Source organism: Macaca thibetana, chromosome X (assembly GCF_024542745.1).
Source record: "Macaca thibetana thibetana isolate TM-01 chromosome X, ASM2454274v1, whole genome shotgun sequence".
In the NCBI taxonomy this organism is placed as follows: Eukaryota; Metazoa; Chordata; class Mammalia; order Primates; family Cercopithecidae; genus Macaca; species Macaca thibetana.
This window is the reverse complement of record NC_065598.1, coordinates 55858480-55875021: the sequence shown is the minus strand read 5'-3', so window position 1 is coordinate 55875021 and position 16542 is coordinate 55858480. Positions and strand designations below refer to the sequence as shown.

At 41.6% G+C, this 16542-nt stretch overlaps 1 protein-coding gene across 4 annotated transcripts in view; it reads right to left on the bottom strand.

The window, feature by feature from the left end:
- Nucleotides 1–12084, bottom strand: part of KLF8 (KLF transcription factor 8) — a 50233-nt gene extending 38149 nt beyond the window's left edge. The window contains exons 1-3 of one of the 4 annotated variants that reach the window (XM_050776967.1): nt 11103–12076; nt 8508–8865; nt 2380–2453 (exon numbers count right to left, since the gene is read on the bottom strand). In XM_050776967.1, the coding sequence (XP_050632924.1) occupies nt 2380–2451 (72 nt within the window). In that variant the 5' untranslated portion in view covers nt 2452–2453; nt 8508–8865; nt 11103–12076. Of the gene's footprint in view, nt 1–2379; nt 2454–8507; nt 8866–11102 lie in introns of all 4 variants that reach the window. The other 3 variants (XM_050776965.1, XM_050776963.1, XM_050776964.1) reach the window with 3 other exon arrangements.
- Nucleotides 12085–16542: the final 4458 nt, after the last annotated feature.

The window sequence follows — 16542 nt, the reverse complement described above, 5'->3', positions numbered from 1 at the left end:
GTACAGATACACAATGGAGTACTATTCAGCCATGAAAAGAATGAGATCCTGTCATTTACAATAACATGGATGGAACTGGAGATTATTATGTTAAGTGAAATAAGTCAGGTATAGAAAGACAACTATCACATGCTCTCATTTATTTGTGGGATCTAAAAATCAAAACAATTGAACTCATGGACATAGAGAGTAGAAGAATGGTTACTAGAGGCTAGGAAGGGCAGTAGGGTGTTGAGGAGGAGGTGGTCGTGGTGAATGTGTACAAAAAAATAGTTAGAAATTGTCTGGGTGCAGTGGTTCTCCCCTGTAATCCCCAGCACTTTGGGAGGCCGAGGTGGGCAGATCACCTGAGGTCAGGATTTCGAGAACAGCCTGGCCAACATGGCGAAACCCTGTCTCTACTAAAAATATAAAAAATTATCTGGGCGTGGTGGTGTGTGCCTGTAGTCTTAGCTACTCAGGAGGCGGAGGCAAGAAAATTGCTTGAATCTGGGAGGCGGAGGTTGCAGTGAGCTGAGAAGCCACCACTGCACTCCAGCCTGGGCAACAGAGAGAGACTCCATCTCAAAAAAAAAAGGTTCAAAATAATAAATAAGACCTACTATTTGATAGCACGATCTGGTGACTAGGGTGCCTGGGCAACAGAGAGAGACTCTATCTCAAAAAAAAAAAAAAAAAGTTAGAAATAACAAATAATACCTACTATTTGATAGCATGATAGGGTGACTAGAGTCAATAATAACTTAACTGTACACTTAAAAATATCTAAAAGAGTGTAATTGCATTATTTGTAACACAAAGGATAAATGCTGCAGGGATGGATACCCCATTCTCTATAATGTGATTATTTCACATTGCATGCTTGTATGAAAACATCTCATGTTTCCCATAAATATATACACCTACTATGTACCTACAAAAATTAAAAATAAAGCCAGCCACGGTGGCTCACACCTATAATCCTAGCACTTTGGGAGGCTGAGGTGGGCGGATCATGAGGTTAGGAGTTTGAGACCAGCCTGGCCAATATGGTGAAACCCCGTCTCTACTAAAAATACAATAATTAGCCAGGCATGGTGGTGGTGCATGCCTGTAGTCCCAGCTACTCGGGAGGCTGAGGCAGAAGAATAGCTTGAACCCGGGAGGCAGAGGATGCAGTGAGCCAAGATTGCGCCACTGCAATCCAGCCTGGGTGACAGAGTGAGACTCTGTCTAAAAAATAAAAAAATAAATACATACATAAAATAAATAAAAATTCAAAAATTCAAAAAATAAAATAAAAGTTGAAATTATAACAAAAAAAGATTCCTAAATGTAATCTAGATACTTTATCTGATGAATTAAATAAAGAAACAGACAAGTTTGTTTATACAACACTGTATACTCAAGTCCATAGGTGATTTAAGAATTTTCAAGGTTAATTTTGATTGTATTTGAGTTTCACGCATGGAGTGATTTTGCAACCCCAAGAAAGATGGGACTTCAACATCTAGCACAGAGCCCTGGGATATAAAAATCCAGATAACCTGTTTCAAATCCTAATTCTTCGAGTGTTCAAGGCCAGTTTTATTTTCCATCAAATGGGGAAACTAAGAATAATGATGATTAATTTTATGTGACAACTTGGCTGGGCTACAGTGCCCAGATATTTGGTCAAACATTATTCTAGATGTTTCTGTGAAGGTATTTTTTTGGATGAGACCAACATTTAAATAATCATATTTTAAATAGAGCACATTACTCTCTATAACGTGATTGGTCCTCATCCAGTTGAAGGCCTTAGTAAAACAAAGACTGTCCTCCATAGAGCAAGAAAGAATTCTTCTCACAATCTGCTTTTGGACTCAAAACTGCAACTCCTTCTGAATCTCCAGGCTGCCGGCCCGCCCCGATGGGGTTTTGGACTTGCCATGCCTCCACAATCTAATGAGGCAATTTCTTGAAATCTCTCTCTCTCTCCATGTACATACACACATACATACACCATACACACGTATCCCGTTGGTTCTGTTTCCCTGGAGAACACTAATTAATACACTGTTCAACAGGATTATGGTGAAGATTAAATAAGACAATGCATTTAATCTTCATCCTATATGAAATAGTGCTAGATAAATAGTTGCTATTGTCTACTAAAGGTCTACTCTTGTCTTTATAGCCTTGATTCCAGAGGCTATGTTTCTTGTAGGCCAGATCTACTCCCTAGTTGAACATGAAACCAAGGTATTTATATACTTTCTAGAAATATGTCTTCCTTCACCTCTTCTCAATCCCCAAACATGTAATAGAAAGAAAAATGAGTTTAAATTCTGTAATCACTACCAGGTATTCAATACTATTATGGCCCAATATTAGTACCCTATTTTCCTGATAACTGACCTGCTTGAATACCTGCATTGAGCCACCTTCTGAATTAAGTTGGACCTCCAAGTTGTTTATGAGTTGATCCATATCTGGAAAAGAGAAAAGGAAAAGACAACTTTCAGAATAAAATCTAACCCACTATATGCGTAAGTACGCCATTAATGTTATGTGTGTTCTATGACCTTTATCTTTCAGTACTTACTAGATACTGATAAGCCATTGAAATATTCTGATTTATTTTACTCATCAAGATGGCCCTAACTTTTCCCCAATAATATTAGCCACTCCCCTCCACCAAACTGCATGCAGGTAATCTGTTTCTTCCTATTTCTCCAACACGCTCTGCCTTCATAGGAACATCAGCATAGCTACAGTTTTCAGTATCCTACCTTCCTGGTCTAGTTCTTACTTGAAGGAGTTCTAAGTTCTAAGCTTCTATATGTATATTTACCCCAGTGAACTTATTTACACGTCAAGGCCAAATCTCTCTAGACATATTTTATCTATCTACATCTCTTAAATCTACAAGCCAGGTGGGGTAATAAAAACAGTTTTCTCTTTCCTCTTTAGTTTTTCCTCTTATGGAAAAGCAACTGGTGACCTAATTCAGCTGCCTTAAACCATCAGTCATTCATACTAGAAGCACCTACTAGCTTTCTTCCTCAACCAGATTTTCTGGGAGTTAGATGTGCAGCATTCACATCCCGTAATCTTTGGCAAGGCCTTTTTTTTTTTTTTTCCTAAGCCTCAACTTGTCCATCTATGATTAAAAGATTTCAGACTATCCTCTGCAAAGCCCTAAGGCTTCCATGGAACTTGGGGGTGGGGTTTGTTAAATTAAGGTTAGCTTAAAGCTTCCTCCTTACATATTTCAAGTTCAGCCTAAAGGTTTCCCCATCCATAATGAACCATAACCTAACTGGATGTGTAGACAGAGTGTAAGCTACTCTTGCACCAATCACAGAGTTTCAGCCAATTACAGGCAGTCAACAACTCGAAGTGTTTGAATAAGGCAAATACTGAGATGTGATCAATCTAGCTGTTTTTATACCTCACTTCCATTTTCTATATGTCACTTTCCTTTTTCTGTCCATAAATATTATCTGACTACATGGCAGCCCCAGAGTTGCTCTGAATCTATTATTTCTTCTGGGGGCTGCCTGATTCATGAATCATTCTTTGCTCGATTAAATTGTTAACTGTAATTTGTCTAAAGTTTCTCTTGTAACAGGTTAATGGAGGAACTGTAGTAAGTAATAACAATAGTAGAAAACTGACTTCCAATAGAATCTGAGCTCCTTGCAGGCAGATACTTTCATCTTTGTTTTTTTTCACTAATGTATTCCAAGGTCCTAGAACATTGCCTGGTACATGGTAGGTGTTTAATCACATTTCTGAAGGTTTTTGATGACAGTGACAGAAATGGAGAGTGAGGGAATGTGTTTTCTCAAGTACAGAAATTGGAAAAGAGTGGAAAAGAATGAAAGAAAATTAGAGAGTTTATGCATGAAAGATGCCTGAGGTGTAATTAACTATGAAGTGAGAGGTGGTGGAGAGGGTAGCTAAGCTTTTTCTGATTTCTACGACAGGAAAAGGAGGTGTGATGGTGGAAAAAGAATGTGAGGTCAGGTAACTCTCATACAGCCCACAGGGGGGCACCAAAATGCCAGGAGAGCTTTCTTTGTTGCTGCCAGAAACATCTGTAGGAGTGGAGAAGATTCGATTCTCCCTCTGCATTCACACAACACCTTCAACAGGCTTCATTATTTCTAGCAAGTACAACTTAAGAGAGCCATCTCCAATCTGTTCTTCGATTCCTATGGATTAAGAGACAGCAGGGTTGAGGAAGCAGAGTGATTCTGAGAAACTACATTAGCTTCTATGAACCTCAGTTTCTTCACCTGCCAAAAGAGGGGAACACAGTATTGCCTTAACAGAGTTAATGTGAACATTCCATGTTAATACATTCATAGGCCATATAATGACATTTCAGTCAATGATGACCCATAGACAGATACCACAATTATTCTTTTTTTTTTTTAATACTTTAAGTTCTAGGGTACACGTGTGCACAACGTGCAGGTCTGTTACGTAAGTATCCATGGGCCACGTTGGTGTGCTGCACCCATTAACTCACCATTTACATTAGGTATATCTCCTAATGCTATCCCTCCCCCCTCCCCCCACTCCATGACAGGCCCCAGTGTGTGATGTTCCCCTTCCTGTGTCCAAGTGTTCTCATAGATACGACAATGATTCTATACGATTATAACAGAGCTAAAAAATTCCTATCACCTAGTGACATCATACCCGCTGTAATGTCACAGTGCAAAGCATTACTCACGTATTTGTGGTGATATTGGTGTAAACAAATTGACTGTGCTGTCAGTCAATATAATTATATACAGTATATAACACTGAACAATGATCATAAATGACTATGTTACTGTTTTCTGTATTTACTACATTATACATTCTATCATCATTTTAGAGTGTACTCCTTCTACTTATTAAAAAAAAGTTAATTATAAAACATTCTCAGGCAGGTCCTTCAGGAGGTATCCCAGAAGAAGGTATTGTTGTCATAGGAGATGGCAGCTCCATGCATGTTATTACCCCTGCGACAAGATATAAGGTAGAAGACAGTGATATTGATGATCCTGACCCTCGCAGGCCTAGGCTGATGTGTGTCTTTGTGTCTTAGTTTTTAACAAAAACTTGTAAAAAGCAAAAAAAAAGAGAAAAAAAAATTAACAATAAAAAAAAGCTTATAAAATAAGAATACAAAGAAATAAAATATTTTTGTACAGCTGTACAGGATTTGTGTTTTGAGCTAAAAAAAATTATAGTAAGCTAAGTTAATTTATAAGAAAAAAATTGCTTATAAATTTAGTGTAGCCTAGTGTACATTGTTTAAAAAGTCTAAAGTAAGGTACAGTAATGTCCTAGGCCTTAACATTCACTCACTACTCATTCAGTGACTTACTCAGAGCAACTTCTAGTTCTGCAAGTTTCCTTCATGTTAAGTGGTGTTCAGGTACACCATTTAAAAATATTTTATACCATATTTTAACTGTGCCTTTTCTATGTTTAGATACACAAATACACATCATTATGTTACAATTGCCTACAGTATCCAGTACAGTAACATCCTATAGAAGTTTGTAGCCTAGGAGCAATAGGCTATACCATATAGCCTAGGTTGTAGTAGATTATACCATCTAGGTTTATGTTAGTACGTTCTATGACGAATAACTGTACATATAAATACACTTAAAACAAATCCTGGCATATAAAACATTCTCAACTAGCTATTATCACTACCATTATTATTGTTGATTATCAGAATCTTGAACTCTGGCCCAAAGAATCTCTCCTGTGTATCAAATAGGACTTTTGTACCCCATGAGTTCACAAACCTGCTCCACCTCTTATATTTCTAATCTTAATTTCTAGCACCACCATAAACCCAGTCTATCAGTCTAAAAACCTAGGGGCCAGACACCTTTGACTCCTCCCTCCCTATCTTCAGCCAGTTGGTTATCAGCTATAATAATTCTCCCACAGATATATCTCTTAAATCTAGCCCTTCATCATTTCTTAGTCATTTCCTTCCCCTTCTGGTAAATACTCCACATAGCTATCAAAGTGTAGTAAAACATGTGGGCTCTGGAGTAAGTGCCTAGAATCACATTTTGATTCTGTGACTTTTTTTTTTTTATTATTATACTTTAAGTTCTAGGGTACATCTGTGACTTCTTAACAGTAAGAAGTTGGGCAAAGTTTTTCCAGCCTCTTGTGTCTGTTTTCTCATCTGTAAAATGGGAATAATAATAGTACCAGGTCACAGAGTTACTATGAGGATGTATCAAGTTGATATATGTTCAAGTATTTATAACAGTACCTGGCACAAAGAGGAATTGTCTGTTTCCTCCACCACCAGGTGAGCCCTTCAATAGTTACCTAGTCTTTTTCCTTTTTTTGTATCCCTATCTTTTAGCAGAGCATCTCCTATATACTATGTACTAACGTCCAGTGAATAAACGAATGAATGATCATGGAAATGCGGGAAGATAGAGCCATAGCCAGAACTATAACTACCCATCTTCAAAACCGTTAATAGCAACAATCAAGGAGCCTGAAAAATACTTCTTGGCCCTCCTATATCACAAATATTTTAGTAAAATAGTATAACAGGGAGAGCTGACAATTAAGAATGTCGCAGCCATTTCTGGTTAGATGTTTCTGTTTTAATCTTTAACATTACTGTGAGAACCAGGCCAACATCTGCAGCGGGCTGCCAGTTTTCTCTATCTGACCTAGACTGCAAATTTACTGAGGATAGAGGCCAGAGACCATGAAGTTTGTTTTCTTCCTTCTGGCAGTACCTCCTCCCTCCTTCCCATACAATATCTACTATAGTGTTGGCTATTTAGTAGGCACTTGGTAAAGACTTGATTACCATCAGAAAGTTCCCCTTTATTTTATTTTATTTTATTTTTTGTTTTTTTGAGACGGAGTCTCGCTCTGTCGCCCAGGCTGGAGTGCGGTGGCCGGATCTCAGCTCACTGCAAGCTCCGCCTCCCGGGTTCACGCCATTCTCCTGCCTCAGCCTCCCGAGTAGCTGGGACTACAGGCGCCTGCCACCTTGCCCGGCTAAGTTTTTGTATTTTTAGTAGAGACGGGGTTTCACTGTGTTAGCCAGGATGGTCTCGATCTCCTGACCTCGTGATCCGCCCGTCTCGGCCTCCCAAAGTGCTAGGATTACAGGCTTGAGCCACCGCGCCCGGCCGAAAGTTCCCCTTTAAGTTGACCATGATGTCCTGTAAATGACATAGCAGTTCTGCTTTCTCCAAATACCTAACATGTGCCTTTGAAGACAATTATCAGGCCAGCTTTCTTTTTCCCTGTCCCCCTTTTTGCCAGATGTAATCATCTACATTTCTTGATCTAGTTCCATTTTATTTTTTAAAAATTGATTATTTCTCTAGAGTTTCTTTCAATTTTTTCTGCATTTCTCTTCTATTTACCATTTTTTCTTGAAATATTGTATATCACAAATACAGTGTCTTCAGAAAGGTCTACATGATGCTGAGCATATATTAACTTTGATTATTTGGAGCTAATTATTCCATCTCTTGTTTCTTCCTATATGTTCAATGATGGGGTTGTTTCATCTTCAGTTAGGATGGGCGGGGATGTGATGTGAATATATTTATTTCTTGTTTGCTAAACTAGTTCTGATAAATATACATAACAGTTGGTGCTAAAAGAATAATAACACACCTATTCCTTAATTTTGTAGCTAGATCCTAGAATAGATGTGTAGTGTTGAATTGGCTACTGCATTAACCTCACTTTCTGGAGCTCTACAAACTGAAATGGTCCAAGACTCTTCTAGGATGCCTTGTCTTGGTGCTCCTGAGCCACTGCTCAGGCAGTGAGTAGAAAGGTTATTCAGGAGCATCTAATTAAATGAGAAAATGAGGAAGAGGGGAAAGTTTAGTGCCAGCATTTGAGCACGGGACATGAGTACCACAACAGCTACATTTTCCCACTGCTTCACTTTTATGCTGCCTTCTAAGTGTTTACAAAATTAACACACTTATTCCTCACAGCAACCTTATGAGGTAGTTTCTATTATTATCCCCAATGCACAGATGGGACAACTAAAGTACAGAGTTTAAATAAGTTCACCATTACTATGGTCATAATAAGTTGCAGTACCAGAGAAGTGAAGGGAAGAGTCTTGAATGAGGGATGAGTGAAGAGTCCAGAGGTGATGATGGGCTGTATATTAGAAATGGTGAGTGTGAGGTTACAACAAAATGTCAAATTGCTAGTGATTTGAAATATCTGGATTGGGCTCTTGAGTTAGGTTATTGCTCCTTAATAATCCTAGAGCTTGGTTTGCCCACATCACATCTACTTTGTCTAAATATACAGATAACATCTTTTAGTATATTATACAGAGCATCTAGCATCTTTCAGATATTTAAATCCAGCTTCCTGTCTATATTCCACTTCTGCAAACACACAGCAGTATTTAAACAAAAGAAAATTTTTTAAATAACAAAAATGATGAGACCCTCAACTTATGAAACATATTAGATATCAGGCACTGGGTTCAATGCTTTACTTACATTATAATCACAAATTACCACATCATTTTAGAGAGGAGGAAACTGAGGCTAAATGATGAAACTCAGTTGAGGATAGTAAACATTAGCATATAAAAATCAGGAAGAGGCCGGGTGCGGTGGCTCACGCCTATAATCCCAGAACTTTGGGAGGCCGAGGTGGATGGATCACCTGAGGCTGGGAGTTCGAGACCAGCCTGACCGACATGGAGAAACCCTGTCTCCACTAAAAATACAAAATTAGCTGGGTGTGGTGGTGCATGCTGTAATCCCAGCTACTCAGGAGGCTGAGGCAGGAGAATTGCTTGAACCCGGGAGGCGAAAGTTGCGGTGAGCCGAGATCACGCCATTGCACTTCAGCCTGGGCAACAAGGGTGAAACACCGTGTCAAAAAAAAAAAAAAAAAAAAAAAAAAAAAAAATCAGGAAGAATACCAAACATGATCTCATACTGTCTTTGAATAGACAAATAAGCCCAATACCACAGTGTTATTCCCTTATTCATACTCTGCTTAACAATAAGATGGTAATCATACTAGATGATCATCTATGTCAATCATCCTAATCAAATTTTCCTTCATTCACAAAATCATGGCAATGTAAAGCTAGATCTTAGAAGATCATCTACAGCCCCCACCACACCAGACACAGACAATCTGGCAAGATCAAAGATGACTAGACTCTGTTTGCTACTTTGGTTATTGGAATTCATTTAACTCAGCCAATGAGAACCCCATCTCAGAAATGCATGTATTAGAACAATGAGAGTGGTGATGGTAGTCTGCTTCATGTTTTTTTCCCAATTTCCAATGTGTCCTGAAAAGTCTAAACAAGAGGGATGTATAGCTCCTGAGGGCTCTGAAGGTACAGCCATTAAGTAAGTTGGTCTTGAGGGTGGACTATATAGATGTACCTGTCATTCTTACCTTTGAAGTTATTATTTCTACTCTTCCTACATTTTCTGCCTGCCTGCCCTCCAGGCTTACCTGAAGACATTGCTCCCCACCCATTCTCTGTGTCCCCAGCAACAAAATTTGATTAGGATAATTGACATAGATGATCATCTAGTATGATTACTATCTTATTGTTAAGCAGAGTATGAATAAGGGAAACAACTCTCACATAAGGGCTTCCCCATAACTCTGAAGAATGGGATGAGGTCACTTATGAATCACTTGTTTCTGTTGTCCAAAAGTCCTGTTGGTTATATCATTCTGGTTAAGTTGCCCAAAGAATGAGAGGGAAGGCAGGCTAGTAGCCCTTTCTTTCAGAAGTGATGAAGTCTAGTGGAAACAACGTTAAATCAGAAGCAAATAAAACCTGTGTTCTAACCTCCGTCTTTGGACAAACTAATTCAGTCTTCCTGTTTCCTTTTACCACATCTGGAAGGTGTTTTAAGGACAGAAAAACACTAATTTTATCAGCTGTGCTCCAGAAAAAGAGTTCCAAACTGAGTAGAAAAAGTAAGTTAAACTAAGATACAAGTGGCAACCTCTGCCACATACACAAGATATTTCATCCACCCGAATATCTACTGAGATAGAGTTACTAATCTGCATTCTATGGAAGAGAAAAACAAAGCCCAGGGTGATGTAGCTAATAAGTGGTGATACTAGGGTTTTAAAGCAGATTACTCCAAACCATGGCAATCTCCATCAGTTTCAAATCCAAATTTAAAGGTTATTCTTTTTGCTCAATTATTACCACACTGGATGACAGGTGCGTAATAAATGCCTTTCTTCACGATGAAGACAATACCAAAAGAAACAAGACATGGCGCCTTTGGCCACCTGTTTGGATGTGATTTATTTTTTCCCAAATTCTTAGGGTTAAAAACAAACAAACAACAACAACAACAAAAACACAAAAAGACAGCTCCGCCAAGTGGCTGAACAAATAGATTCACTTCAGCAATCATAGCAACTCGGCCCAATCAGTCTTCCACCTACACAGACGAACCAACTGCCTTGGCCACGTCTTAAAGGGCCGGAGCAGAACCTACGCTCTGGCTTCCTTCTTCAACCAAGCTCAGCCCCTCCTTAAAGAGCTGGCACGCCCAAAGCAGCTCCTCCCCTGCAGCTGCTTCCAGGCCTCACTCTGTGCCTCCAATAGCCTAACTTTGCACCTTAAACCACTGTCCCCTCCTCCCTCTTTTCAGAAGCTTCTCTGGGTACCCGCTATGGTTTCAGGGGGTTACCTGGGAGCGTTGGCCTTGCGAATCCTGTTCTCTCTGGTTGTGACTTTGGCTGTGTGCGGTTAAGTCAAAGACAATCCTTACCGCTTAAGGAGTATTGGGAGTGCCGAGCCAGGGCAGACTAGACTAGACAAATTATCCATTCTTGCCCCCTTTCACTTCTTCCACCAAGCTCTCTTCTCTCCTTCTTAGCCCCTCTTCCTCTTTGCCCAACCCTTTAGTAAAGTCATTTTCCCTTGAGTTTCATTTGATTCCATACCGTGTTCTTAACCTTCCGCTCCCGCCCCCACTATTGAAACCTCAAGTGGGGTGTTGGGGGGGGGGGGGAGCAGGGCGACTGAGAGGGGGAGAAAATCTAAAAGAAAGAGGTGGGAGTGGGTGGGTATTAGTCCCAGAGTCACTTACCGACCATGTCACTAGCCGAGGACTCCTGAAGTGTCCAGAACTCATGCCGTCCTCCGGGAGGCTCATACTCCTGAGCTGATCGCAAGAGAGCTGCTCCCCTCACTCCCGCCCCATTCTGACATCGCGCAGGGCGACGCGCTCCCGTCTTCTCGTTCTTGGCCCCCCACTCCCCTCTTTCTCCGGGCTGGAAAATGAGGAGGGGATTGAAAGGGGAGGAGGGAGTCGATTCAGACCCAGCTGGGCCACTCTCGGAACAAGGGAAACAAAGCTCTCAAGCATCTAACCCAAAAATCAGGGGCCGGCAGAGTAGACTTTCTGAAAAGAATCCTCCCCCTGCAGCTTTTCCTTGGACAAAAATAAAGTGGGTTCGCTGGGCCGAAGTGGCCAGAGCTTAAGGTCCTCCGTTCCCCTTTTACCTCCACCAATTCAGTTCCGGCCAAGCCCGCTCTCCACCCATCCTCTGAACTCCACACACCCTTTAAAAGGAGAGGGCCGGGGGTGGGGGCTATGAAAACCAACCCAACCCCCAAAGCACTACTTGAACACAAAGTTGAGGCGGAGAAGAAATCCTTCAAGCCGGGAACCCACGAGGAGATACCACAAGAGGATCCCTTCACCGCCGCCGTTGCCGCCGCACACCCCAGCGCCTTCCTAAAAAGAAAGAAGGGAGGAGAAAAATGCCGACGATTGGTAGAATCATAGAGAAGAACACCAGCCCCAGGGCAGGGGCTTCAGCGAAAAATGGCAGCAACTCGTGCGGGTTCTCTGGGGCGGGGTTCCTTGGAGGCACCTAGCTGACCCACGGGGGACCTCGCGCCCCACGCGGGTCAGAACCTAAAGTGCTCTCTGGGCAACCTGAGTGGATGGAGTGATTCCGTCTTTCTCTGGCCCTGCTAGGCCCAAAGGAGAGGTGTGACTATCGTGAGGACTCCACCTAGGGTGGAGTTCCTTAAAAAGGACAGGCGGCCGCTAGAGGAGAGTGCAAAGTGGGAGGGGTGGAGAAGGGTGGGGCTGAGAAGGAGGAGGGAGGGAGGAAGGAGGGGGTGGGGCGGGGCCCTGGGCCGAGAGAGCTGGCCTCGCCCCCGGCGGGCGCCTCCCTCAGCCTCCAGCAGCAGCAGGTATAATTCCAATTAATTTCAGTTCCTTATCTGTCCCAAAATTAAGGCTTGCAAGCACACTGCTTGATTACCTATTTACTCCGGTTATGCTAACTCTCCAGGGGAGGGTGGTGAAACGGGTACTGGGATTGGGGCTGGAGGCTGTCTAGGAGGGAAAGGATAGGGAAAGGAGAAAACAAAAAAGCTGGCAACTGGAAGCGATATTTATCCTCCTACCTCTCCATGGTAACACGAGCAAGGACAGCGAGGTCACAATGTCTTCTCAGGGAGGAAGCTAAAAGGAACGGAGATTGGAGCTGGGTGCATTTTCTAGCAAGAGATAAGCCAAGGAGGTGAGGGCGAAGGAGTAGGTGGGGAAGAAGGAGTTGAAGATGATCTGTGAATACAGCGTGGCCCAGCAGGGAGACTTAAGAAAGGCTTTCTCAGTCTCCCAGATACCAGACCTCTAAGAATAGAGTTCTCAACCCCCTGAGACCGCCTCTCAGCCAGGCATTGGCGAAGATCCCCGTAAAGCTGAATCCACAGGATAGGAGCCATGTTTCCAGGATTTCTTTACACTTGCCTGAAAGTCTCTCTCTAGCTCATTTTAATGGGAGGCCAGGAAGTCACAAGCAACCACAGCCCATTTTCAGTGCCTCTTCCCTACCACAATTCTTTTGAAGAGGAGGAAAAAGAAGAGAGACAAGAAACAAAGCAGAGGGAGGAAAAGCAAAGAGACAGTAGAAATAATATCTGCCATGTATTCAGCACCTAATATGGGCAAGTCCCTGGGCCAGGTGCTGTTACATTCATCATATCCTCATTTAGTCCCAATAACAACCCTGGAAACTAGGCACTGTTATATTCTCTGTGCCCTTTATTTAAAAAAAATAAGGAAACGGAGGCCCACAGCCCAGTACTTTTGAACACATAGGTCCACTTGCTTAGTTGATATTTCTGCCTGAATGTCTTCTGTGCATCTCATCTACCTTCCTTTCCCCAAAACACTCTGTTCTTCCTCCTGTAGTTCACCAACTACCTGAATGGCACCACCATACATCCAAGGCAGCACCCTGGAACTCATCCTTTAACCTGCTGTGATCTGGCCTTTGTCTACCTCTCAAACAGGAGAGATTTTGCTGTTCTCCTGGGCTTTACCTGGATTACAAATCCCTGGGAATTCCAAGCTGTTTCTAATCTCTATGCCTTGGGTTGCTTTACTTTCTCTGACTGAAATAGATGAAGCTCCCTGTCCACCATTTTTTTTCTTTTTTGCATGTCCTTCCAATGAATCCGTCCAGTTTCTTGAAAGGACTAACTCAAGGTCATCTCCCCTCCTTAATTTCTTCAGGCAAAACTGACCATTGCTTCCTCTGCACCCTTCTCTACCTCGGGGCACATATTTGTTGGTATAATTGCCTCCCCCTACTAAACTATAAAGTCCTTGAGCTGAAGCATCAGGTGATCTCCTTTCTGTAACTTGGATGCCAGGTTATATTATTATTAACAATAATAATAGTTATTGAGCATTAACTGTGTACTAAACTCTGTTGTAAGCCTCTTATGTATATTAACTCATTGAATCCTTCTGACAATCCTATGGGTAGACATTATTGCTATTCCCATGTTACAGATGAGGAAACTTAGTGACAGAGGTTAAACAAATACATATGCATATGTATTTGTTTCATAAAAGAATGTCCCTGTAGTAGGGGTTTCATAAATAACTCTCTATCTCACTATATCTCTTCATTACCACCTGTACCCCTGCCAAGCTTACAAGGTAAGATATATTGAGATGGAATCATACAGAGAAGTGTACAATTCTCTACGCCTTCATTTGAAAATTTTACTTTATTCCTTGGAGGCTTTGTTTTTCAATGTATAAAATTTGGGGAGTATTATCCAACATAGGATTCTCACCACTACAGCGAAGGCTATTTTGAGCAAAGCTGAAAAGTTTTCTCTTAGATTCAAGTGTGTAAAATACATTAAGCAGTTTATATCAATAATAAATGCATTTTTCGTGATGTGCAGATGAAAATGAGTAGATTGCTGAAGTAACATTTTGAAAAGAGTAGCCACTACTAGCCCTGAATACAGTGGGTGTGCCTTAAGGTCATCGAGTTACTTATTCAGTCTGAAATAGCTTTTCAAGAAGGTCGATTCATACACAGATAGCTGAACAGTTTATATTTTATTAAAAGTCTTTATTGTTAACAAATTTATTTTAAGCTCTAGTTTTTTGTTTGTTTTAGAAATACTGCCTCAACTTTATTTGTGGGGAAAACTTAGACCTTAGATGGCAAATTCAGTTTTTGCAAAACTTGAAGTTAGTGAAACTTGGAAAAACAAACCCAAGATCCTTTCCCATCTGTTCTTCCATCCATTCAGTCAATACAATGTATTGAGCACTTGTGCTTCATCAAGAACAATGCTAGGTGTTGGGGGCGGGGGAGGTGGAATGAGAACATCCATTCTAAGAGGCTCCAGTGGAGGAACCCTCAATTCCACTGTATGCACACAGCCTATTAGTCCACATTTCCCCTTTAAGTCTTTTAGAGATGGCCTCTGTCTCACTCAAATTAGGACCCAAAGGTGGTTCACAGGGAACTATGAAACCCATGACCACAGTTAATGTCAAAGGCGGGAGTTTGCCTTTATATTCTTTTACTCTTGACACATAAAAATAATCAGCATGTGGTTGGTGTTCTCTATGTCACACGAAAGGGTGTGAAGGAGTAGGTATGGAGAACTAGAAGTTTTGATAAATTTCCCTGTCCTTCTAGGAAGCACCTCAGGCTCTCCTTTCTTTAGCTGGCTAGAATAAACAGGAACCAAATAGCAACCTGCGATATTTTCAACTCCTTCCATACCACCTTATGCCTGAGGGAGACTGCTTGAAGAAGCAGCCTGTGCTTTCCTCGATATATCCAAGGAATTAGATGAGGAGTATTAAATTAAGTGTGGAACCCAATGAAAAGCAGCTGATAAATATGCAGACGCGATTCTGGGCCCACAAATGCTGTTCTTCCCTTCCTCTCTTTCTCCTCTTCATCATCCTGCTTCTCCTCCTCCTGAAAGCCTGCTGACAAACTACCAGGGTGGAGCCCAGTCTGAGGGCTGGAGGAAGGGGAGGAGGAAAAGCCTCAGTAAGAGGACTCCACCCTCTCTGCTCCCAGTAGAACAACAACAATAAAAAAAAGAAGGCTTGAGAAGCTGGGGCTGACAGGAAGGTGGGGCAGAAAAGGGCAAAGTGAGGAAGGGTGGGTAGATGGGAGGGGAGTTAGGACCTCAGCTGGGTAAAGCTGGCCTGGGGTTGGGAGGGAAGTCAAGCAATATATAAACAGAAAAATCTGCATTCATTAAATCACTGTTGTTTGTGGAACAACAAAAATGTAGCTAAAACCAGGGCATGGTTCAGACCTAGTGGGAACAAAATTGTCCTCCTCACCCACTTTTCTTCTTATTCCACAGTTCCCCAGAGAGCATATTCCTTCTGCGAGCTCAGCTAGAAGGAGACCTTTTGCCCCTCTGCTAATGTTGAACCAGGGTTAAGTTCCTCACATGCCCCAGAGGACAGTGCTAAGGTTACTGACAGCAAAGGATAAAGATATTTTGGAGAAGGAAATCTAGTTAGCTGAGAGAAAAAAGCCTGGAAGGAGATTGCGGGAATAAAACAATGATTTAGATTGCAAACTGTGCAACGCTGGGCAAGTGCCTTCACATCTCAAAACATCAGTTTCCTCACCTATTTCTTTTAAAGATATCTTATTACTTCACAGAATTGTCAAAAAGATTAAATAAGATGCAGAGGTGGCTTTACAGTAAAATTAATGAAGCTTAAGCTTTACTCCCCTTTCCAAGACTCCGGGAGGGATCAAACATCGTGTTTTTCTTAAAGATGGTCCCCAAAGTGGTATAAGCTTCCAGCCCCACAAAACCTAGATTTCTAGGCCCCCAATGAGATTATAGCCTACAAAGCACAGTGTCTGGCACAAAGAAAGCTCTCAGTAAAGGTTAACTAATATTCATGGCAATGGCAACTGTGAAAACTACCAGCTTTAGGTTGAGTCTCCTTCTGGTCATAGATATTGAGAACATGCTCCCGTGTTCCCCATAACCCTTGCCACTGTATGTATAAATAAACCAGTTTACAAAAATCAGCAACTAAACTGCTTGCTTGAGACATTCAGAGGCATGATTAAGTTTGGTTTAGGAATGGCCAATGGGACAGAAACATGTGGCCAGGGTTTGAAATTCTCCTGGCATGGCACCATCCCAGACAAGCTCTAGCAGGTCTGCTGAGTCCTATAAATTTAGTTGTGCCTGAGGCTGCTATC